The sequence below is a fragment of the Mandrillus leucophaeus genome, unplaced genomic scaffold (genome assembly GCF_000951045.1).
Source record: "Mandrillus leucophaeus isolate KB7577 unplaced genomic scaffold, Mleu.le_1.0 Scaffold1006, whole genome shotgun sequence".
Lineage (NCBI taxonomy): Eukaryota > Metazoa > Chordata > Mammalia > Primates > Cercopithecidae > Mandrillus > Mandrillus leucophaeus.
In genome coordinates, this window is record NW_012098166.1 from 631,257 (window position 1) to 650,107 (window position 18,851).

General features: G+C 33.1%; 1 protein-coding gene across 1 annotated transcript in view; it reads left to right on the plus strand.

Annotated features, from left to right (window-relative positions):
- Positions 1–18,851, plus strand: part of LOC105535020 (disintegrin and metalloproteinase domain-containing protein 2) — a gene marked incomplete at its 3' end in the record, with an annotated part of 85,191 nt that overhangs the window by 5,384 nt on the left and 60,956 nt on the right. Inside the window, exons 4-6 of the mRNA XM_011973977.1 lie at positions 7,846–7,924; positions 10,817–10,893; positions 11,311–11,479. Of these exons, the coding sequence (XP_011829367.1) occupies positions 7,846–7,924; positions 10,817–10,893; positions 11,311–11,479 (325 nt within the window). The remainder of the gene's footprint in view (positions 1–7,845; positions 7,925–10,816; positions 10,894–11,310; positions 11,480–18,851) is intronic.

The window sequence follows — 18,851 nt, forward strand, 5'->3', positions numbered from 1 at the left end:
CTCATTGACTAGCATAATAAAATTAGAAAGTAATTACAAAGCTGTCATCAGAGAATCACCAGATATTTGTAAATTCAAGAGCAGTTGCCAGAAAACTCTTGGCTCAAAAACATTCAAAACATTATTGTAAAATATCAATAAGCAGCAAGAAATAGAATATTACAAACCAGACATTTTAGAAATGAATAACCAAATGTATAACAAAAGTAAAATTCAAAGCTTTCATTGTTTTTACATTTTACCTGCATCAGATAAGAATAAGGTGTATAATATTATGGGATAGGACAACATAAAGTGTTGTTGGGTTGCCCACGCTGGTGGAGTACTGAAGCCTTTAGTGGCTACTTTTATTGGTCTACCTCAAGCCCTGTCAGTCCCTACCCAGAGTATCCTGGTAACTAGTTAGTTTCAGGCATGGTCAACAGTTTATAGATGCTCAGGGTGATAGCAATATTTACTTTCAAAAGACAATGAGGTCTGGACTGTGTGCAGAGCTAGCACCAAACTGTATCTTTTCCTGGCAACAGGACCATCTCCGAGGGCTTTCAAATATACAAAATAAGGACACCAGGAACCAATTTTATGACATTGCACAAGGTATTCTTGAGAAACCTGAGAAAAGATCCAGATTAGTAGGATATTTAGAGTGACACCAAAGCCAATGTGTACTTCTGATATCTTTTAAGATGCTGTGGTTTGTCTATGAAGTGCTAGTCATTGATCTCTTTTTGTTTATATCTCTCAGGACTCTGAATTTTCAGTTTGAGAATTAACATCCTTGCATCAATTATGGAGATTCTCATCAATTTTTAAGTTTAATTGTTTCTTTTTCTCACTCTAGTAACCTTTTCTGAGATGCTACTGAATATACATTGGGACCCCTTAATATAAATTTTAGTGAATCATTATTTTGTTCTCTAAAGTTAGCCGTTTTTGACTCACTTATCTATCACCTATTTCTATGTACTCATTCACATTTCCTGTTATTCCTGATTTTGTGCTTTATTCTGGAAGATTTCCATTTCACTCTTTATGTATGTCTAGTCTACTCAATATTTTTCAATGACTATGTTTTTCATGATTAGGATTTCTGTACACAGTGACATATTTGTGCTTTGTAAATATTTTATAGCTTTTTATCTCTGTCTTTTATCCATTTCAACATTAAAACTTCTTTATTCTTAAGTTTCACAGTTTACTTGATTATTGCTATTTTTCTACATGATTTCTCCCAGTTTTCAAGCTTTGGACTTTTCCATATGTTTGGAACCATCGCTGATGAGCTCCTTTGAGTGAACCTTATTTTCTACCATCCTCTAATCTTTTTTGTGTTGTGGAGGCCTCTCTTTGGGAGTGGTTTTATGGATGCTTCTACTTGGTTCCTGCCACGACAATTAACTGGGTCAAAAGTTTACACTTTATCAGCTCAGGATTTCAGTGATAATAGGGCTGCTTGGAATCCATTTCACGTCTGCCTGAGATATAGTTTAGGGTTTTCATTTCTGCACGTGATGCTATTTCTGCCTCGGTCGGTATGGGGTAGCATCCTTTTGTCCAGGGTCTGTGTACAGCAGGTGCCTTAGTCTGTTTGGGCTGCTATAACAAAATATTAATACCATAGACTGGGTAGCTTATAAACAAAAGAGATTTATTTCTTATAGTTCTAGACACTGGGAAGTCCAAGATTGAGGCACTGGCAGATTCAGTGTCTGGTGAAGGCTCATTTCCTGGTTCTGAATGGCTGCTGCATGCTGTGCCCTCACACAGTGGAAGGAGCAGGTCAATTCTCTGAGGTCTCTTTCATAAGGACACTAATTCCATTCAGAAGGGTTCCAGCCTTGTGACCTGATCATCTCCCTAAAGTACCACCTCCTAAAACCATCACATTGGTGATTAGGTTTCAAAATATAAATTCTGGGATGAAACAAATGCTGAGATGATAGAAGCAGGTATTGATTTTTTTGTTTGTTTGTTTGTTTCTATTAGCAACTTGGAGAGGAAATTTCTAGCTCTATTCCTTTCATTTAAAGGCTCACATCAATGTGTTCTGATGCTGGGGACTATTGTCTCAAATAATGTGTTCTCATGCTAATGACCACAGGACATTAAACCACCTATTCTTAAGGTATGGTTCTGATCCAGAATCCATCTTACTTTGCACAGCTTCACCTGCTCACTCTTTCAGCTGTGGTACCAGCCTTTGTTTCTATTGCTTTGATCATTCCCATTAACCCTATAATATAATAGAATCAGGAAATATTTTGGCAAAGGAGAGATAGTAAATATTTTAGACTCTGAGCTCTATATACTCTCTTGCAACTACCTGCTGTTGTAAAAGCAGCCATAAACAGTTTGCAAATGATGGGTGTGGTTATTTTGCAAAACCACTCTATTTTCAAAAACCGTCTATCAGCTGGATTTGACCTATGGGCCAGTTTATTACCCCATTATTTACAGTGTAGTCCTGTATTTGAAAATTATTATTGTTCATCAGTCATCTCAATATCAAGAGTGGCAATGGAAACTGGGAAATAGGTCTCCTTTCTGTCACAAAATCACTGTCAATTATCTTTAAAAATTTTTAATGTTCATTGCATAATAAATTGGCATAAATTAAAATATAAAATATGTTTATGCAGTTAAGTAAGTGTCATGAAGTGAATATTTATGTAACCCTCTGACTTTACACATATATTGACTGCACTCAAGAAGTTGTGCTGTTTATCATTTCCTGTAATAGCCCCTCAGTCCTTCTCACTACTTTTCTGGATTGTTGTGATACCCATTTTCCTGATTTTATTTATGATTTATTATCCTAGCTAATGTGGTTTCATTTTGTCTGTTTTCTAGCTCTAAATAAATGAATTATAATGATTTTTCTAGTTTCAGTCACTCAAAATAAGGTTTGTGAGGTTTTTCAATGTTGTTGCAAGAATTCCAATTTATTCATTTTTATTACTGTATAGCATCCAATTTCATGATTATACAACAATTTATATCATCTCACTTTGAACATTTTGTTTCTGTCTAGTTTGGTTATATTAAAATATATATTATTTTGGACATATGCACAATATTTTGTAGCACATATGACTAATAGCATACTGGTGGGTTAAGTTACATGCATTTTCATAATTACCATACATTTCCTCCAAAGCATTATACTAATTTACACACCCCTCTGAATTATATATTCTATTAATAGTGGTAGATGTTTTAAGTTTATAATTATATACTTATGTCCTACTGTGATTTAATATGTATTTCTCCAACTGTAAATAATTTCTCTAACTTTTTAAATGCAGCAGTTAGCCATATGGAATTTCTCCCCTGTGAAGTGCCTGTGTAAGACATTTGTTCTTTGTCAAAAGATGTTTAAGACATTTGTTCTTTGTCAAAAGATATTTCTAATCTGACCTTTTCTCTCCCTGTGTTTTCACACTTATGGTATTTGGCAAAGATAATTCTTCCATTATGGTAAGTTATATTTATATCTTGTATAAGAAATCCTTTCCTATTCAAAGACCATGACTAAATCTTATATAATCCTCTAAAATATTTTTAGTTTTGCCTTTCACATTCGGGTCTTTGTTGAAACAGAAATTGGCTTTTGAATATGCTGTAAGGTAGACAACCAATTTAGTTTTTCTGTATGATTTTTCAAATGTTTCAAGAGCTTTATAGAATCTTCTGTCTTTCTGTACATGTCTTCTGTGTGATGATGGTTATATATTATACATTTATATGTGGTTTTATCTGTTTCCAGGCTCTTGATTAAACTTTTTGGTCTATTTGTCTGTTTATGATAAATCTTGATAGCCTAAATATAAAGCCTTTTCACCTTTTTCCTCATCATAGATGCTTTGGCAATTATTTTTCTTTCAAATTAGCATCCAGTGGACCCAGCACAATTAAAAAAATGATATTTCTTCACTCCACTGTAATGTAATCTTTTTATAAATTAAATGACTGTATGTAAAGGAGTCTCTGGATTCTTTGTTCTCTTCTCTTTATGTAAATGCTCATTCTTAAACCCTGTCTATTTATCTGTCCAAATGTCATAGTTTTAACTACTATGACTTTATAACAGGTGTTTATAACCAAACTTGTCCTTCAGTTTTAAGGTGTGCTTACTCTTCTTGATTGTTTAAATTTTCATGTGATTTTGGAAACATTATTTTTTCTGTTTGATCTTTTGTTTTATATTCCTCTTTTTTCTTCATTGCCTGTATCTGATTGAATCTACTAATTTATATTACACATTATTCTTCAATTAAATTCTTTGTGATACATTCTTTTACTCTTCTTTTAGTAGTTCTCTATGTTAACATATCAACTCTTGAGTAATTGAATCTATTACAAATTATTCCTACTACCAATTACCATATGTTTTTAGATCCTTAAATCTCTAACTCCCTTTACCCTCTGCTTCCCCTTCATTATTTTTTTACACATCACAAACCTGTATATTTTTACATCTCCATGAAGTATTACTATTTTTTATAAAGTCAGTATTCATTTTAATTTAAACAAAATTTACCAATTCTGGTGCTCTTTAGTCCTCCCTACATTTCTGTGCTTCTATCTGGAGCTAATTTTGATATATCTCAGGAATTCTTAATATATTTCTATTGTAAGACTGCTTGTTTTAAATAATATGTGTTTTTATTTGTCCTTATATCTTTATTTAATTATATTCCTCTCCTTCCAGTTATATAAGGGTCTAATTGACAGAAAAAATTATATATATTAACGGTTTGCTACATATTTTTAGATATGTATAGATCGTGAAATGATTAAGCTAATTAACATATCCATCACTTCAAATACTTACCTTTTTTGAGGTTGAGAATACTTGAGATCTAATTTCTTAGCAATTTTCAAGTATAAAACATTACTAACTACACTCAACTTGTGTGCAAAAACTCTCCAGAACTTATTACTTCTAACTGAAACTTTCTTCTCTTTAACCATCATCTCCCATTTCCCCACTCTTAGCCCTTAAAAGCCATCATTCTACTCTCTGCTTCTATGAGTTTGAATTTTTTAGACTCTCCATATAAATGAGATCAGGTAATATTTTTCTTTCTGAACCTGGCTTATTCTGCTTCACATAATGCCCTCCAGATTCATCCAGCCTGTAACAAATGAAATAATTTCTTTTGTTTTTATGACTGTCTACTATTTCATTGTGCATATATACCACATTTTCTTTATCCATTTGTCCATTGATGGACACTTAAGCTTGATTCCATATCTTGACTGTTGTGAGTGCTACTGCAATAAACCTGGGAGATGTTTATTACAGATATCTCTTCAACATACTAGTTTTATTTGCTTTGGATATACATCCGGTAGAGGGATTGCTGAATCATACACTAGTTCTATTTTTAGCATTTTGAGAAACCTCCTTATTATTTTCCATGATAGTTATACAATTTACATTTCCACCAACATCGTGTAAGTATTCCCCTTTCTCCACGTCTTTGTCAACACTTGTTATCTTCTGTCTTTTTGATGATAGCCAATTAAACAGGAGTAAGCTGTTATCCCATTGTGGTTTTGATATACATTTTTCTGATGATTAGTGATAATGAGAATTTTTTCATATACCTTTTGGCCATATGTGTGTCTTCTTCTGAGAAAGTCAATTTAGGTATTTTGCTCATTTTCAATTTTTTTTTTTTTTTTTTTTTTTTGCTATTGAGTTGTATGTGTTCCTATGCATTTTGGATCTTGACCCCTTATTAGATGCGTAGTTGGCAAATCTTTTCTCCCATTCTTTAGGTTGTCTCTTCGTGGTGTTGATTGTTTCTTTTGCTGTACAGAAGCTTTTAAATCTTATGTACTCCCATTTGTCTAATTTTTATCTAATTTTGTTTTTGTTACCTGTGCTTTGGTAGTCATATCCAAAAAATCATTGCCCAGACCAATGTCAAGTTTTTCCTCTTTGCTTTCTTATAGTAGTTTTAGCATCACAACTATTATAGTTAAGTTTTAATCCATTTTGAGTTTTTTAATATGGTGTGTTATAGGATGCAATTTTGTTTTTCTGCATGTGGGTGTCCAGTTTTCTTTATGGGATTTCATTGAAGAGACTGTCCTTTCCCCATTGTGTCTTCTTAACATTTGTCAAACACCAACTGACTGTAAATTCGTTATTTTATTTCTCTTATATCTGTATTGATCCATTGGCCTATATATCTATTTTTATACCAGTACCATGCTCTTTTGGTTACTATGGCTATACAGTATAGTTTGAAGTCAGGTAGTATGATGCCTCTAGCTGTGTTCACTTTGATCAAGATCGTTTTGGCTATTTAGACAAATTTAACTAAGGAGGTAAAAGATCTGTACACTGGAAACTATAAAACATTGTTAAAAGAAATGAAGGAAAACAACAAATAAATAGAAAGATATACCATGTTCATGAACTGGAAAAATAAATATTGCTAAAGTGTCCATAATACCCAAAGAAATCTACAGATTCAGTGTAACCCTCTCAAAATTCTAAAGACATTTTTCACAGAAATGGAAACAAAAAACGATGCTAAAATTCGTATGAAACAACTTAACTATATTCTTATAAATTTTTGCTGGAATAAATGTTAAGATGTCTTTGAAAAAGATGTCCTTTGCCTTTTAAATGATCATTCCATTGTTTTCTGGCTTTTTTTTTTCTTCCTTTTCTATTGATGAATTAGGTGGATTATTTGTTAATTTGTTTATTAAGAATTATTTGTTTCTTCAAAAGCAACATCCTTTATTCTTTTTTTTTTTTAGTTTTGCTCTGTCGTCCAGGCTGGAGTGCAGTGGCCGGATCTCAGCTCACTGCAAGCTCCGCCTCCCGGGTTCACGCCATTCTCCTGCCTTAGCCTCCCCAGTAGCTGGGACTACAGGCGCCCGCCACCTCGCCCGGCTAGTTTTTTGTATTTTTTAGTAGAGACGGGGTTTCACCGTGTTAGCCAGGATGGTCTGGATGTCCTGACCTCGTGATCCGCCCGTCTCGGCCTCCCAAAGTGCTGGGATTACAGGCTTCAGCCACCACGCCCGGCCACATCCTTTTTTCTTGAAACTTTAAAGGTCTTTAAAGTTTATCTGGGTTTTTATTAGTCTTTTGTTTTTCTTTTGATGATATGTTTATATCTGACTTTTATTTCCCTTTATCCTCCTTGATTTACCTACAGGTTTTTTGATACTGTGTCATCAATTTTGAAAAAAAAAATGCTCTGATCTTCAGAGATTAGCTTTATTTTTTATGTAACTTTAGCAAACAATACTAATGCTTGGGGTGCATTAGTATTAGTAACAACATAGATACAAATCTCTGAGTTTATATTATTGTCAAATGAGATGAATAATTATACAATAAATACATAGAGTAGAAAGAATGTGAGAAGGTAACATATGCTTGAACAAAAACTATAAAGTTAGAGTATGGTTCATTTAAATATTCTATTCTTTGGTGATTGAACAAGTTGACATTTTAAATAAAATTTTCAAGATAAATCTCATTGGGAAGTTGATGTATAAGCAAAGACTTGAAGTAGATGGAGAACAATGAACTATGTTGAAGAACTTTCCAGGAATAAAATGGTACAAATATCCCGAGGTCCAACCTTGCCTGTTGTGTTTGGAAAACAGCTAGGAGGACGGAGTAACGATAGAATAAGTGAAGTCTAAGATGTTTGAGTAAAATTTCGAACAAAATCCATACATTTAGAAAATATCCCTCTGTTTCTCTTGCTCTTTCTGTGTCAACCTACGTATCTATAATTAATAAAATAAATTTTTCAAAACAAATGGTTAAGAAACAAATTTTTTCATTTTATCTTCATTTTACAGAAATTTTTTATCCCATAATTTTAGAGTTTACAGTTATAATGGCACAGGAATTATGAAACCACTTGACCAAGATTTTCAGGTATGTTTTTTTATGAGCTCTTTTATTTTTGTCATGTGAGTTTCTATGATCACCTTATTTAGTGTCCACATATTATAAGAGTCTAAAGGGTTGGGTCATGGCTTTGTGGCATAAGTTTAATGTTTTCCTGTTGATGATGTATACTGATGTACTGAGTTAGCCCTATCAAACAGATGATTAACCAAAAAGACATGATTGTGGTGTTTCTAAACTACTTAGAAACATGCTAAGGGCTTATGTACCTTAGGTGATAGGCATTAAATATGTTGTGAAATATGTAAAATGAAAAACCATGACTTGTATCAGGAAAGCTAAATCTGAAGATAAAATAAGAATCGAATCTTCTTTGAACTATGTTCAAGGACCAAATAAGTACACATGAAATTTCACACATGTTTAGGAGTATACTAAATTTTCATCTATTTAGAACATGTAGAGCTTAATTTAATATTATCTATAGTTTGTTATAAAAATAGTAAAGAAGAGTGAATAAAATTGCCGAGATTGCTCATGCCCAAAAAATCATGTTTTTTAACGTCAGCTCTGCTCTACTAATTGCTGTTGTGTTTCCCATTTGCATTCCTGATTTTTATATAGCGACTCAATCAAGTGTTTTGAAAGTAAAGCATTTTTAGAAAGGCTGGGATTTCAACAGAAGAAATAATAGATATTGTCAGTTGCTTTAAGTTTTGCACAAGAGAGTACACAACTCCATGAGTCAGTTAGAGAGTAGTCTATACAAATATATAACTAAGATACTGTTACACAGTGTTATACACACACACATACATATATGTGTGTGCGTATGTCTGTTTGTGTTTGCATAAATGAGAGAGAGGAGAGAAAGAAGACAGAGTGAGAATTCAAGACAGGGGCACAGGAGATCACAATATCCCACACCTGTATTTTGCATCATTCTTCCATATATAACTCTGCTTCCTACCTCCCAAGAGGTAACCATGAAAGATAAATGTACAGTTAAAAAAAAAAGCAAGAATGCTACAGAGCATTCAAAGCATCAACAATCTGAATGTGGTAAGTAGTTGCATGTTAATCTCAAATGTAGTAAAAATATGCTGCCATGAAAATAAATTACGTTTGCCAAGGTTGCAGGCCTACCTCTATCCTAGGGAAAAGCTCATTAAATTCAGTTGGGAACAGGTGTATTTATTGGACTATTTATTTTTCTTAAGTCCACACATGATTCCCATTCCTAAAGTCATATTATCTTGATAAATAAAGACTTATCTACAAAAGAAAAAATAATCAGCCAACTAGATGAGAAAAGAGTTTGTTCCCTGCATCCAGAGTAGGACACGTGTAAGCCATTCATCATTGTCCCGGATTTTGTCATCTCTCCAGGACAAACAGATAGTCATCATAATTAAAAGGCAAAATTGCCAGGATGCTTAAACAATCAAAAATGTGTGTGCACATAAAAACAGACCTCAGGCCAGGTGTGGTGAGTCACACCTGTAATCCCAGCACTTTGGGAGACCAAGGTGGGCGGATCATGAGATCAAGAGATCGAGACCATCCTGACCAAAATGGTGAAACCTCGTTTCTACTAAAAATACGAAAATTAGCTGGGCGTGGTGGCATGTACCTGTAGTCCCAGCTACTCAGGAGGCTGAGGCAGGAGAATCACTTGAACCTGGGAGGAGGAGATTGCAGTGAGCTGAGATCGCGCCACTGCACTCTTGCCTGGCAACAGAGTAAGATTCAGTCTCAAAAAAAAAGAAAAAATCAAAAAACAAAACAAAACATAAAAAACAGATCTCAAATCCTCAAATTATCAAAGGCAACAATTAACGGAAATGAAAGAAATAGACAAATAATAAATTATATTTGAAGATTTAAAATTTATCTTCCAATAATTAATGAAGTAGAAACTTCGTAAACTTCTAAATGAAGTAGAAAGAAATTCAACAAATATATCAAATATATACACATACTTTTCAAGTGCAAATGTAATATTGAGCAAGAAGATATTATAGTGAAGGCAAGCAATGCAAAACTGACAGTGATAAAAATAAAAAATAAAAATAAACTGGGAAAGGATATTAGGTAATAAGTGAAGCTTTTTGATTCTTCCAGGAAAATTTTATCCTATGTGGCTTGAAAATGACTTATTCATTCATTTCTAAGTTTCTCAATGACATCATATGTTCAAGGTTGATGTAACTTCCTGATTATTTCACGGATTTAGAAATATTATCAACATGGGTATTATAAGCCACATTTAGAAAGAAGGAGATAAAAGCTGTGGAAAGTTCAAGATGTTTTTACCTTCATTATATAAAGTTTGAACTACACCCCAATTGGTGGTAAAAATAAAAGCATAAATATTTTCACATAAAATTTTAAATAAGATGGAAATAGAAATACAATGTATTGAGTCGATGAAGTATGGTATTTGGAAAGTGGTACAAACTAAGATTTTAGGTATCATAGTAGAAAAATGAACTATAAAGCAAAGGTCAATACAAATTCTAGGTGAAATTTGCAAATGAAAACCTTTTGATGGAATTGAAAAACATTTCGATGAAATTAAAAATTAACTTTGCTTATCTACCATTATCTACCATGCAACATTGTCAGAAAAGTATGAAAAAAATAAGTTTTGAAGATGTTTACCTCACTCTAACAACTGAGAATGTCATGCTTAATTTAAAACATATAGAAATATGAAAATATACTCATTTTTTGTGAATCTGTGGAAAGTACTTAGGAAAACAGAACCATATGCTCATCTAATAACATTATAAATCAATTTTTGAAACGATGAGTGTTTGATGCATACAAACAAAACACATAAATGTTTTACATATTTGAAAATTGTATCTATAACACAAACCATTCTAATGGAGATATGCATATTTTATTTTTCAGAATTTCTGCCACTACCAAGGGTATATTGAAGGTTATCCAAAATCTGTGGCGATGGTTAGCACATGTACTGGACTCAGGTTGTAATTTACTGTTTTATGAATTACAAAATAAAATATTTACTTCAAAATTATTTTAAACGTTTTAACATAATATTCAGTGGTTCTAAAGTGAGGCATGACTATTGTGGGAAAACTGCCACTCACAAAGCCTGGTATGGAAATACTTAACAATGGTTCCTGCCTTTATGCAGAATTATGATTTTTTTAATATATTTGAAAGCCATGAAATATTAATAACTAGGCAAATGCTACTAGTATTAGTACGTGATGTCACTCAGTAAGTGTGTGGATTCCCAGTAACTTTCTCCTATTTTATCACCTTAGACTCAGGTTAAAAATTATCTGCATACCATGAAAAAAATAATGCTAAGTGACATTTTATTGGCTTTTCTACAAGGCATTATTTTACTTACTATTTTTTTTTTAAATTTTTAGGGGCTTACTACAGTTTGAAAATGTTAGTTATGGAATAGAACCCCTGGAGTCTTCAGTTGGCTTTGAACATGTAATTTACCAAGTAAAACATAAGAAAGCAGATGTTTCCTTATATAATGAGAAGGATATTGAATCAAGAGATCTGTCCTTTAAATTACAAAGCATAGAGGTAGGTTAATTGAACAAACTCTATGGTTATTACTATACAGCAATGTAAGCACTGAAATTTATAGTTGATAAATTATGTATTTGCACACCCATAAACACCAAAACATAGAACCACGTGTATGGATACATGTACCAGAAACTTCATAACTTATATCATTAAGCCTTACTAGTTTTGTAATTTTCCAGAACTCCAATCATGACATTTTCAACTGTCAGTGGCATCTTTTTCCGTAATCTAGACCTTTATTGTCGCAGATGCACTCTTTTCCCCACAGCCATTATGTTAAAGTTCTGGTGTGACAAACACAAATGTCATCCACATAAACAATGAAGATACATATCTAGGGTCCTGAGGAGAATCACCCCTATCTTGTAAGGGAACTACCTCAGGGGAGGTCATTATATTTTCCTCAGGAGATTCGGAGTTATTTAATTTCCTCATAAAGTGAGAGAGAGGTTGCTTCTACTAGCAAACAAGATTCACCAGCATTTAGGAGTTTTATAGCCCCAGCTTCATTAGGGTCCTTCTCTAGGTTCCCACTCCAATTTTCAGGATCCCACTGCTTCCCACTCAATGCTCTCTCTTTTATGGCAGTACCATGGAAAGTTGGGAATTCAGTTTGCACTGTAATTCATCTACTGACAGGATAAGATTCTGGGTTTGGTTTTCAATAATATCAGTTCTGTGCCTATAGGATATAAAAATTTATTTCAAGACATACAGAGAAGCTTTTGGGTAATTTATGCATCACTTGAGATGGTAATTTAAATACTTAAGCTTGTGCTCTTCTTTCTCCACTTTGTCCAGCAACATTAGGAGCAATCAATCTCATTAGATTTGCTAGTTTGGCAAAAATGTTCAAAAGTATCATATATATGGTCACCAAGACCCTTGCCTTCATAAGTGTTTGATCAGAAGTATTCAGTGGTAATATTTTGCCTGTCTCTATTCATCATGCCATGAACTATCTGCTCTCTATAGAATTGTCTTTAAATCTAATCAAAGTAGAAGGCAAATTCCCAAAACCCCAGCACCAAGTCAGAAGATGTCCCCGTAAGATTCTGTTTTCTTGGTACCTCATTCCTGGTACCAACATCTGTATCAGGGTTCTCCAGAGAAATAGAAAACCAACAGGAGATATGTATGTGTGTGTGTGTATGTATGTGTGTGTGTTTTGTACATACAGAGAGAGGGATAGAGAGATTTTATGGAATTGGCTTAGACGATTGCGAAGGCTTGGTAAATCCAAAATCTGTAGGGTAAGCGGGCAGGCTGGTTATCCAAGGAAGATTTGCATCTTAAGACCAACATAGTCTGCTGGCAGAATTCCCTTTTGTTTAGGAAATACTGTTTTCTAAAAAAGGCTTTGATTGGATGAGATTCACCCACATAATGAAGAGTAATGTGCTTTACTAGAGCTTTACCAACTTAAATGTTAATTTTGTCTAAAAGTCACCTTCACAGAGGCATCCAGGGTGATGTTTGACTTAATATCTGGGCACAGGGACCCAGCCAAGTTTACAGGTAAAATTAATTATCACAGCAATATCACATCATTTATTCTTATGCTTCTTCTAAATGTTTCAATCTTTAATCTCATTTTGATATAAGATACACTTTAATATTTTGTATTGGATGAGGTAGAAATTCAATTTTTTTTTCATATCAATATCCAGCTGTTCTCACACCATTTGTTGAAGAGATTATTTTTTCCCCATTGAACATTCTTGATTTTTTTTCAAAGATCAGTTGACAATAAATGCTAGGGATTATTACCACACTTAAAATTATAGTCCATTAATCTTTATGTCTACTCTAATGCCACTACCACATTTTCTTTACTACTGTATTTTTGTGGTAAGATTTGGATTTGATAAGTGTAAGGCCTTCAATATTCTTATTTTCCAAGATTCTTTTGGTTATTCTGGCTACTATGCATCTCCAAATGTATTTTAAAATTTATTTTTAATTCCCATAAAATAGCACCCAGGATTGTGTTGAATCTGTAGATAAATATGAGGAATATTGCTATATTAACAATATTAATTCTATCCATGAGCAGTAGGTAGCTTTTATTTTTTAGATATTCTTTAATTTATTTCTGCAATGTTTTATATATTTAAGTCTAAGTCTTCAGTAAAGCTTCTTTTGTTATTTATAGAAGTTTTATTATTTTAGATGTTATTTAAATTTTTTATCTGTTTGGATTTCTCATTATTAGTATTTGGTAATTAGTGAATTTTCCATACTGGTTTTGTATTCTGCGAACTTGACAAACTTGTTTATTAGTTTTCTATTGAGCTCTGTGACTTTTTATGAACATGGTCATGCCATCTTGAATAAAGATAGTTTATCTTGTTTCTTTCCAATTAGGATATCTCAAATTTCCTTTTCCTTACTTAATTGCCCTGATTACTACTTCCATTATAATGTTGAATAGAATAGGTGAGAAGAGATGTTCTCGTCTTTTCCCACTTTTAGGGAGAAAAGATTCAGTCTGTCACCCTTAAGCATAAGGTTATTTGTAATTTTTTCACAGGTGCCCTTTATCAGGTTAAACAAGGTTTCATCCAATGTTAGTTTGTTAATGATTTTTGTTTTGTCACTAAGGGATTTTGGATTGTGTCAGATATTTTTTTCTGCAACATCTGCTGAGATAATAATTTCATTTTTATCGTTATTTTGTTAATGTGGTATTCTGCATTAATTGACTTTTGATTATTAAACTAACTTTGTGTCCAGTCTCTCTTTGTTATAGTGCATAATTCCTTTTACGTATTCCTGGGTTCAGTTTGCTGGCGTAATTTTGAAGATTTTTTCGTTTATATTTATAAAGAATATTGCTGTGTGGAATTGTTTTCATATGATATTTTTCTCTGTCTTTGGTATCAGGGTGATACAAACTTCACAAAATGAGTTGGGAAGTGTTGTCTCTTCTATTCTGGAAGACTGTGTAGGATTGGCTTAATTATTTCAACATCTGTAAAATCCATCTGGGATTGGACATTTTTAGGGAATGATTTTTATTAGTAATTAAATTTTCTCTCGTAAGTCTATTATAATTTTCTAATTTTTTTGGAGTCGATTTAGGTAATTTGTGTGTCTATAGAGGTTTTACTGTTTTATTTATTTATTTCTTGGCATATTGCTGTTTGTAGGACTCCCTTGTAGGTCTTTAACTATCAGTAAGATTTTTAGTAATCTTTTTCATTTCTGATTTTATTAATTTAAATATTTTCTTTTTTGTGTGGTCAGAGTAGCTAATAATATTTTAATTAAAGTGTATCTCTTTTAAAGCACATATTACTAAGTTTTAAACATTTTAAATGACATCTGACAATTTTATTTTTGACTGACAGATAATAATCACACTTATTTAAGGGATACAGAATGATATTTTGATACGTGAATAAAAGGTGTAATGATCAAATCAGGGTAATTAGCACATTTATTACCTTAAATGTTTACCATTTATTTATGTTGGGAACATTCAAAATTCCCTCCTTAAGCTACTTGAAAACATACAATAAATTATTGTTAACTATAGTCACCCTATGGTGCTATAGAACACTAGAACTTTCTCTTTCTATCTAGCTGTACTTTTGTAACCAATAGCCAACCTTTCCCCATCCGCTTCTCCCCTGACCCTTCCTATCCTCTCATGACCACAGTGTCACTCTCTACTTCTATGAGCTCAACTTTTCTAGTTGTCAAGGTTATTTATTGCATCTACTTTTAATGCACACACTTATATAATTTAGATTTAATCTACCACTTTGTCATTTCTTATTTGTCTTATATGTTCCTTATTCCTTTATTCTTTCTTCTATCTAATCTATTTATTTTTTTCAGGGATTTAATCATGCTGTTACATCTTTTTTATTAATCAAGTATTTTTATTTTTCTCCTCTAATAAGCTTTTACATTATATATTGTTTCATATATCTTGTTATTATATATTCTATAAATACAAAACAATTTTTACAACATAATAATTTTAGTGGTTAGTCTAAACAAACTATGGCCCTCAGGCCAAATCTGGCCTACAGCCTGTTTGTATAAATAACATCAATTGCTGCTGTTCTATATATTTTTTATGTATACTTTCATATTATGGTGGAAAAGTTGAGTAGTTGTGACAGAGACTCTATGCCCTACAAAGAAACTTTATAACCATGGCAGTCATTCTTCATTCTCCTGCCTTCCTGGGAAACTACAAATCTATTGTTTTAGATATAGACTTGCCTATTCAAGATATTTTATATAACTGGAGTCTTACAATATCTTTTGTGACTTCTTTCACTTATAAGGTGGTCAAAGTTCATCAGTATCTCATTTATGTTTATGGCTGAATAACATATGCCTGGGTATAAATACACCACTCATAAGTCGTATAGTCATAAGCTGATGAACGAATTGTTTGTTTCTACTTTTTAAATATTATAATATTGCTAGGAACATTAGTATATGTTTTACGTGGATATATGTTTTTATTTCTCAAGGTAGTTACTAAGATATGAATTGGTAGGTCATAGACAGACTCTGTGTTTCACATTTTGAGTGGCTGCCAGATTATTTGTCCAAGGTGGCTGACAATTTTATATCTCCTGAAGCAACATCTGTGGATTCCAATTCCTCCACATTTATTTATTTATTTATTTATTTATTTATTTATTTTTTATTTTTTGAGACGTAATTTCACTCTTGTTGCCCAGGCTGGAGTGCAATGGCATGATCTCTGCTCACCGCAACGTCTGCCTCCCAGGTTCAAGTGATTCTCTTGCCTCAGCCTCCCGAGTACCTGGGATTACAGGCGCCCACCACCACGCTCGGCTAATTTTTTGCATTTTTAGTTGAGACGGGATTTCAACATTTTGGCCAGGCTGGTCTTGAACTCCTGACCTCAGGCGATCCACCCACCTCAGCCTCCCAAACTGCTGGGATTAAAGATGTGAGTCACTGCGCCTGGCCTCCTGCGCATTTTTTTTTCAATATTTATCATCAGTCATTTTGATTATAGCCATCCTATTATATGTGAAGTGATACCTAATTGTGGTGGAAGTATTTAAAACTTTAGAAATTCTACTTTGTGCTCTCATATTTTTGGTTTTATTTTGTTTATAAAAACATATATGTTTTTATTTTTACATATCATATACCTCATAGGACTACTACTACTATTATTACTCACATTATTGTTTTAAATAATTCATATATTTTCTCATTCTGTTCATTCCCTCATGCTGGTTTATGCTGTCATCACTTTTGAAAATAAAAATTATTATCATTTAAGTATTCTTTCTGCTGTATTTAAAAAGTCATAAAGTTATTAATTTGTTTTGATTAAAAATTTCATATAATTCCCTGCCCCATTTCCCAAAATACCAAGAAGCTTCTACCAGGAAGTGCTTACCAAGTTGATTATTAAGTTCATTTACAAAATGTGAACAAATAAGCATATTCAAAGAAACACCTGAAAATGTAGAGCAATGGGGAAATCACAGTTCTCAACCATCTGTATTCCTATCCCTCCTAGACCTTCTATTTCATATTATTTGCTAGCCTCATTTTGTCCTCCTCCTACTTCCAACATAAAAATGTAATTCCTAAATTTGAATATCTATTATTTATCTCTCACTTAAGTTCCATTCTCATAATTCTAAACAGAAAGATCCTATAACCTTATTCCATTAATCATTTTATTATATGTAATATTTTGAATTATCATCTATGGTTCCTTCATTATATGAACATAATCATATCTCCTTAATACTAAAAATAGATTTTAAAATAAACAAAATAAAATCGAATCTATTATACACCTACCACTTTCCATTTCTTCACATACCAGCTTTACATTAGAGTAAATGGAACTATCCATCGTGACATCTCACTAACTATTAATTTCACAAAAATGCAGTTTCTGTCTCCACAAATAATCAGTGGTGATCCATTGTTAAATTGGCTTTTTGAAATATTGAGATACATTTTTAAAGAGTGAAAGTAAAAATTCCCTAGAACTTTGTAGTCATCTAATTTTCTGCAATAATGCTGTCTCTTGCTTCTCATTCTTTCTTACTTTTTCTGACTTTTCCTTATACATTCACATTTTAAATATTGATATTTGCTGTGTTATATCTCATGTTTGAGCTTGTTAGCATCACATATAATATATATATAGTACATATATATCTTTTATACATATATATATATGTAGTTCTATGGCTTTACCTACTGTGACCTACAGATATTCAGTCCCAGTCCAAATTTTCTCCTGAGTTGATAATGCAATATAGGACATGTTGGTTGTTCAATTGAAACACACACACAGACACCTGCATCCACACACCCCGTATCTATCTATCTGTCTATCTATTTATTGATTAATCAGTCATCTACATTTTCCTTCCAACTTCCTGAATATTTTTACCAAGGACCTTTGACGTTTTAAAATCTGAATATTTAATTCATACATATTGCAAGTGGATCAGTGTAGTACTGTGTATTCTCTGATATTTCTGGCTAGATCCAATTCCTTAGTCTTTATTTGGCCAAGGCAACCTTTGTCCTGAACTTGGAGTCCTCTTTCAATATCATGTATGTAAGCACGTTTGTCTCCTTCTAGGGCTACTTTGTCTTAACAAAATGGCGTGGATTTTGTGGATTTTTTTTTTTTTCTCTGAGACAGAGTCTCACTCTGTCACACAGACTGGAGTGCAGTGGCGTGATCATGCCTCACTGCAACCTCTGCCTCCCAGGTTCAAGCAATTCTCCTGCCTCAGCCTCCTGAGAAGCTGGGATTACAGGTGTTAGCCACAATGCCCAGCTAATTTTTTGTATTTTCAGTAGAGACAGGGTTTCACCATGTTGGTCAGGCTGGTCTCGAACTCTTGGCCTCAAGTGATCCACCCACCTCGGCCTCCCAAAGTGCTGGGATTACAGGTGTAAGCCACCACGCCTGGCCCGTGGATTTTTAAAATTGGCATCTGCCCACCATTTTGACAGACACATTTCCTGGCATTCTCTCATGCATCTGCGTAGTTTTCTTTTCTTTTCTTTTCTTTTTCTGCCCACCTTTTCAACACACACATTTATTTACATAGACTTATTTAATTTATTTTATTATACTTTAAGTTCTAGGGTACATGTGCACAACATGCAGGTTTGTTACATATGTATACACATGCCATGTTGGTGTGCTGCACCCATTAACTCATCATTTACATTAGGCATATTTCCTAATGGTATCCCTCCCCACCTCCAACCCCACGATAGGCCCCAGTGTGTGATGTTCCCCACCCTGTGTCCAAGTGTTCTCATTGTTCAATTCCCACCTATGAGTGAGAACATGTGGTGTTTGGTTTTCTGTCCT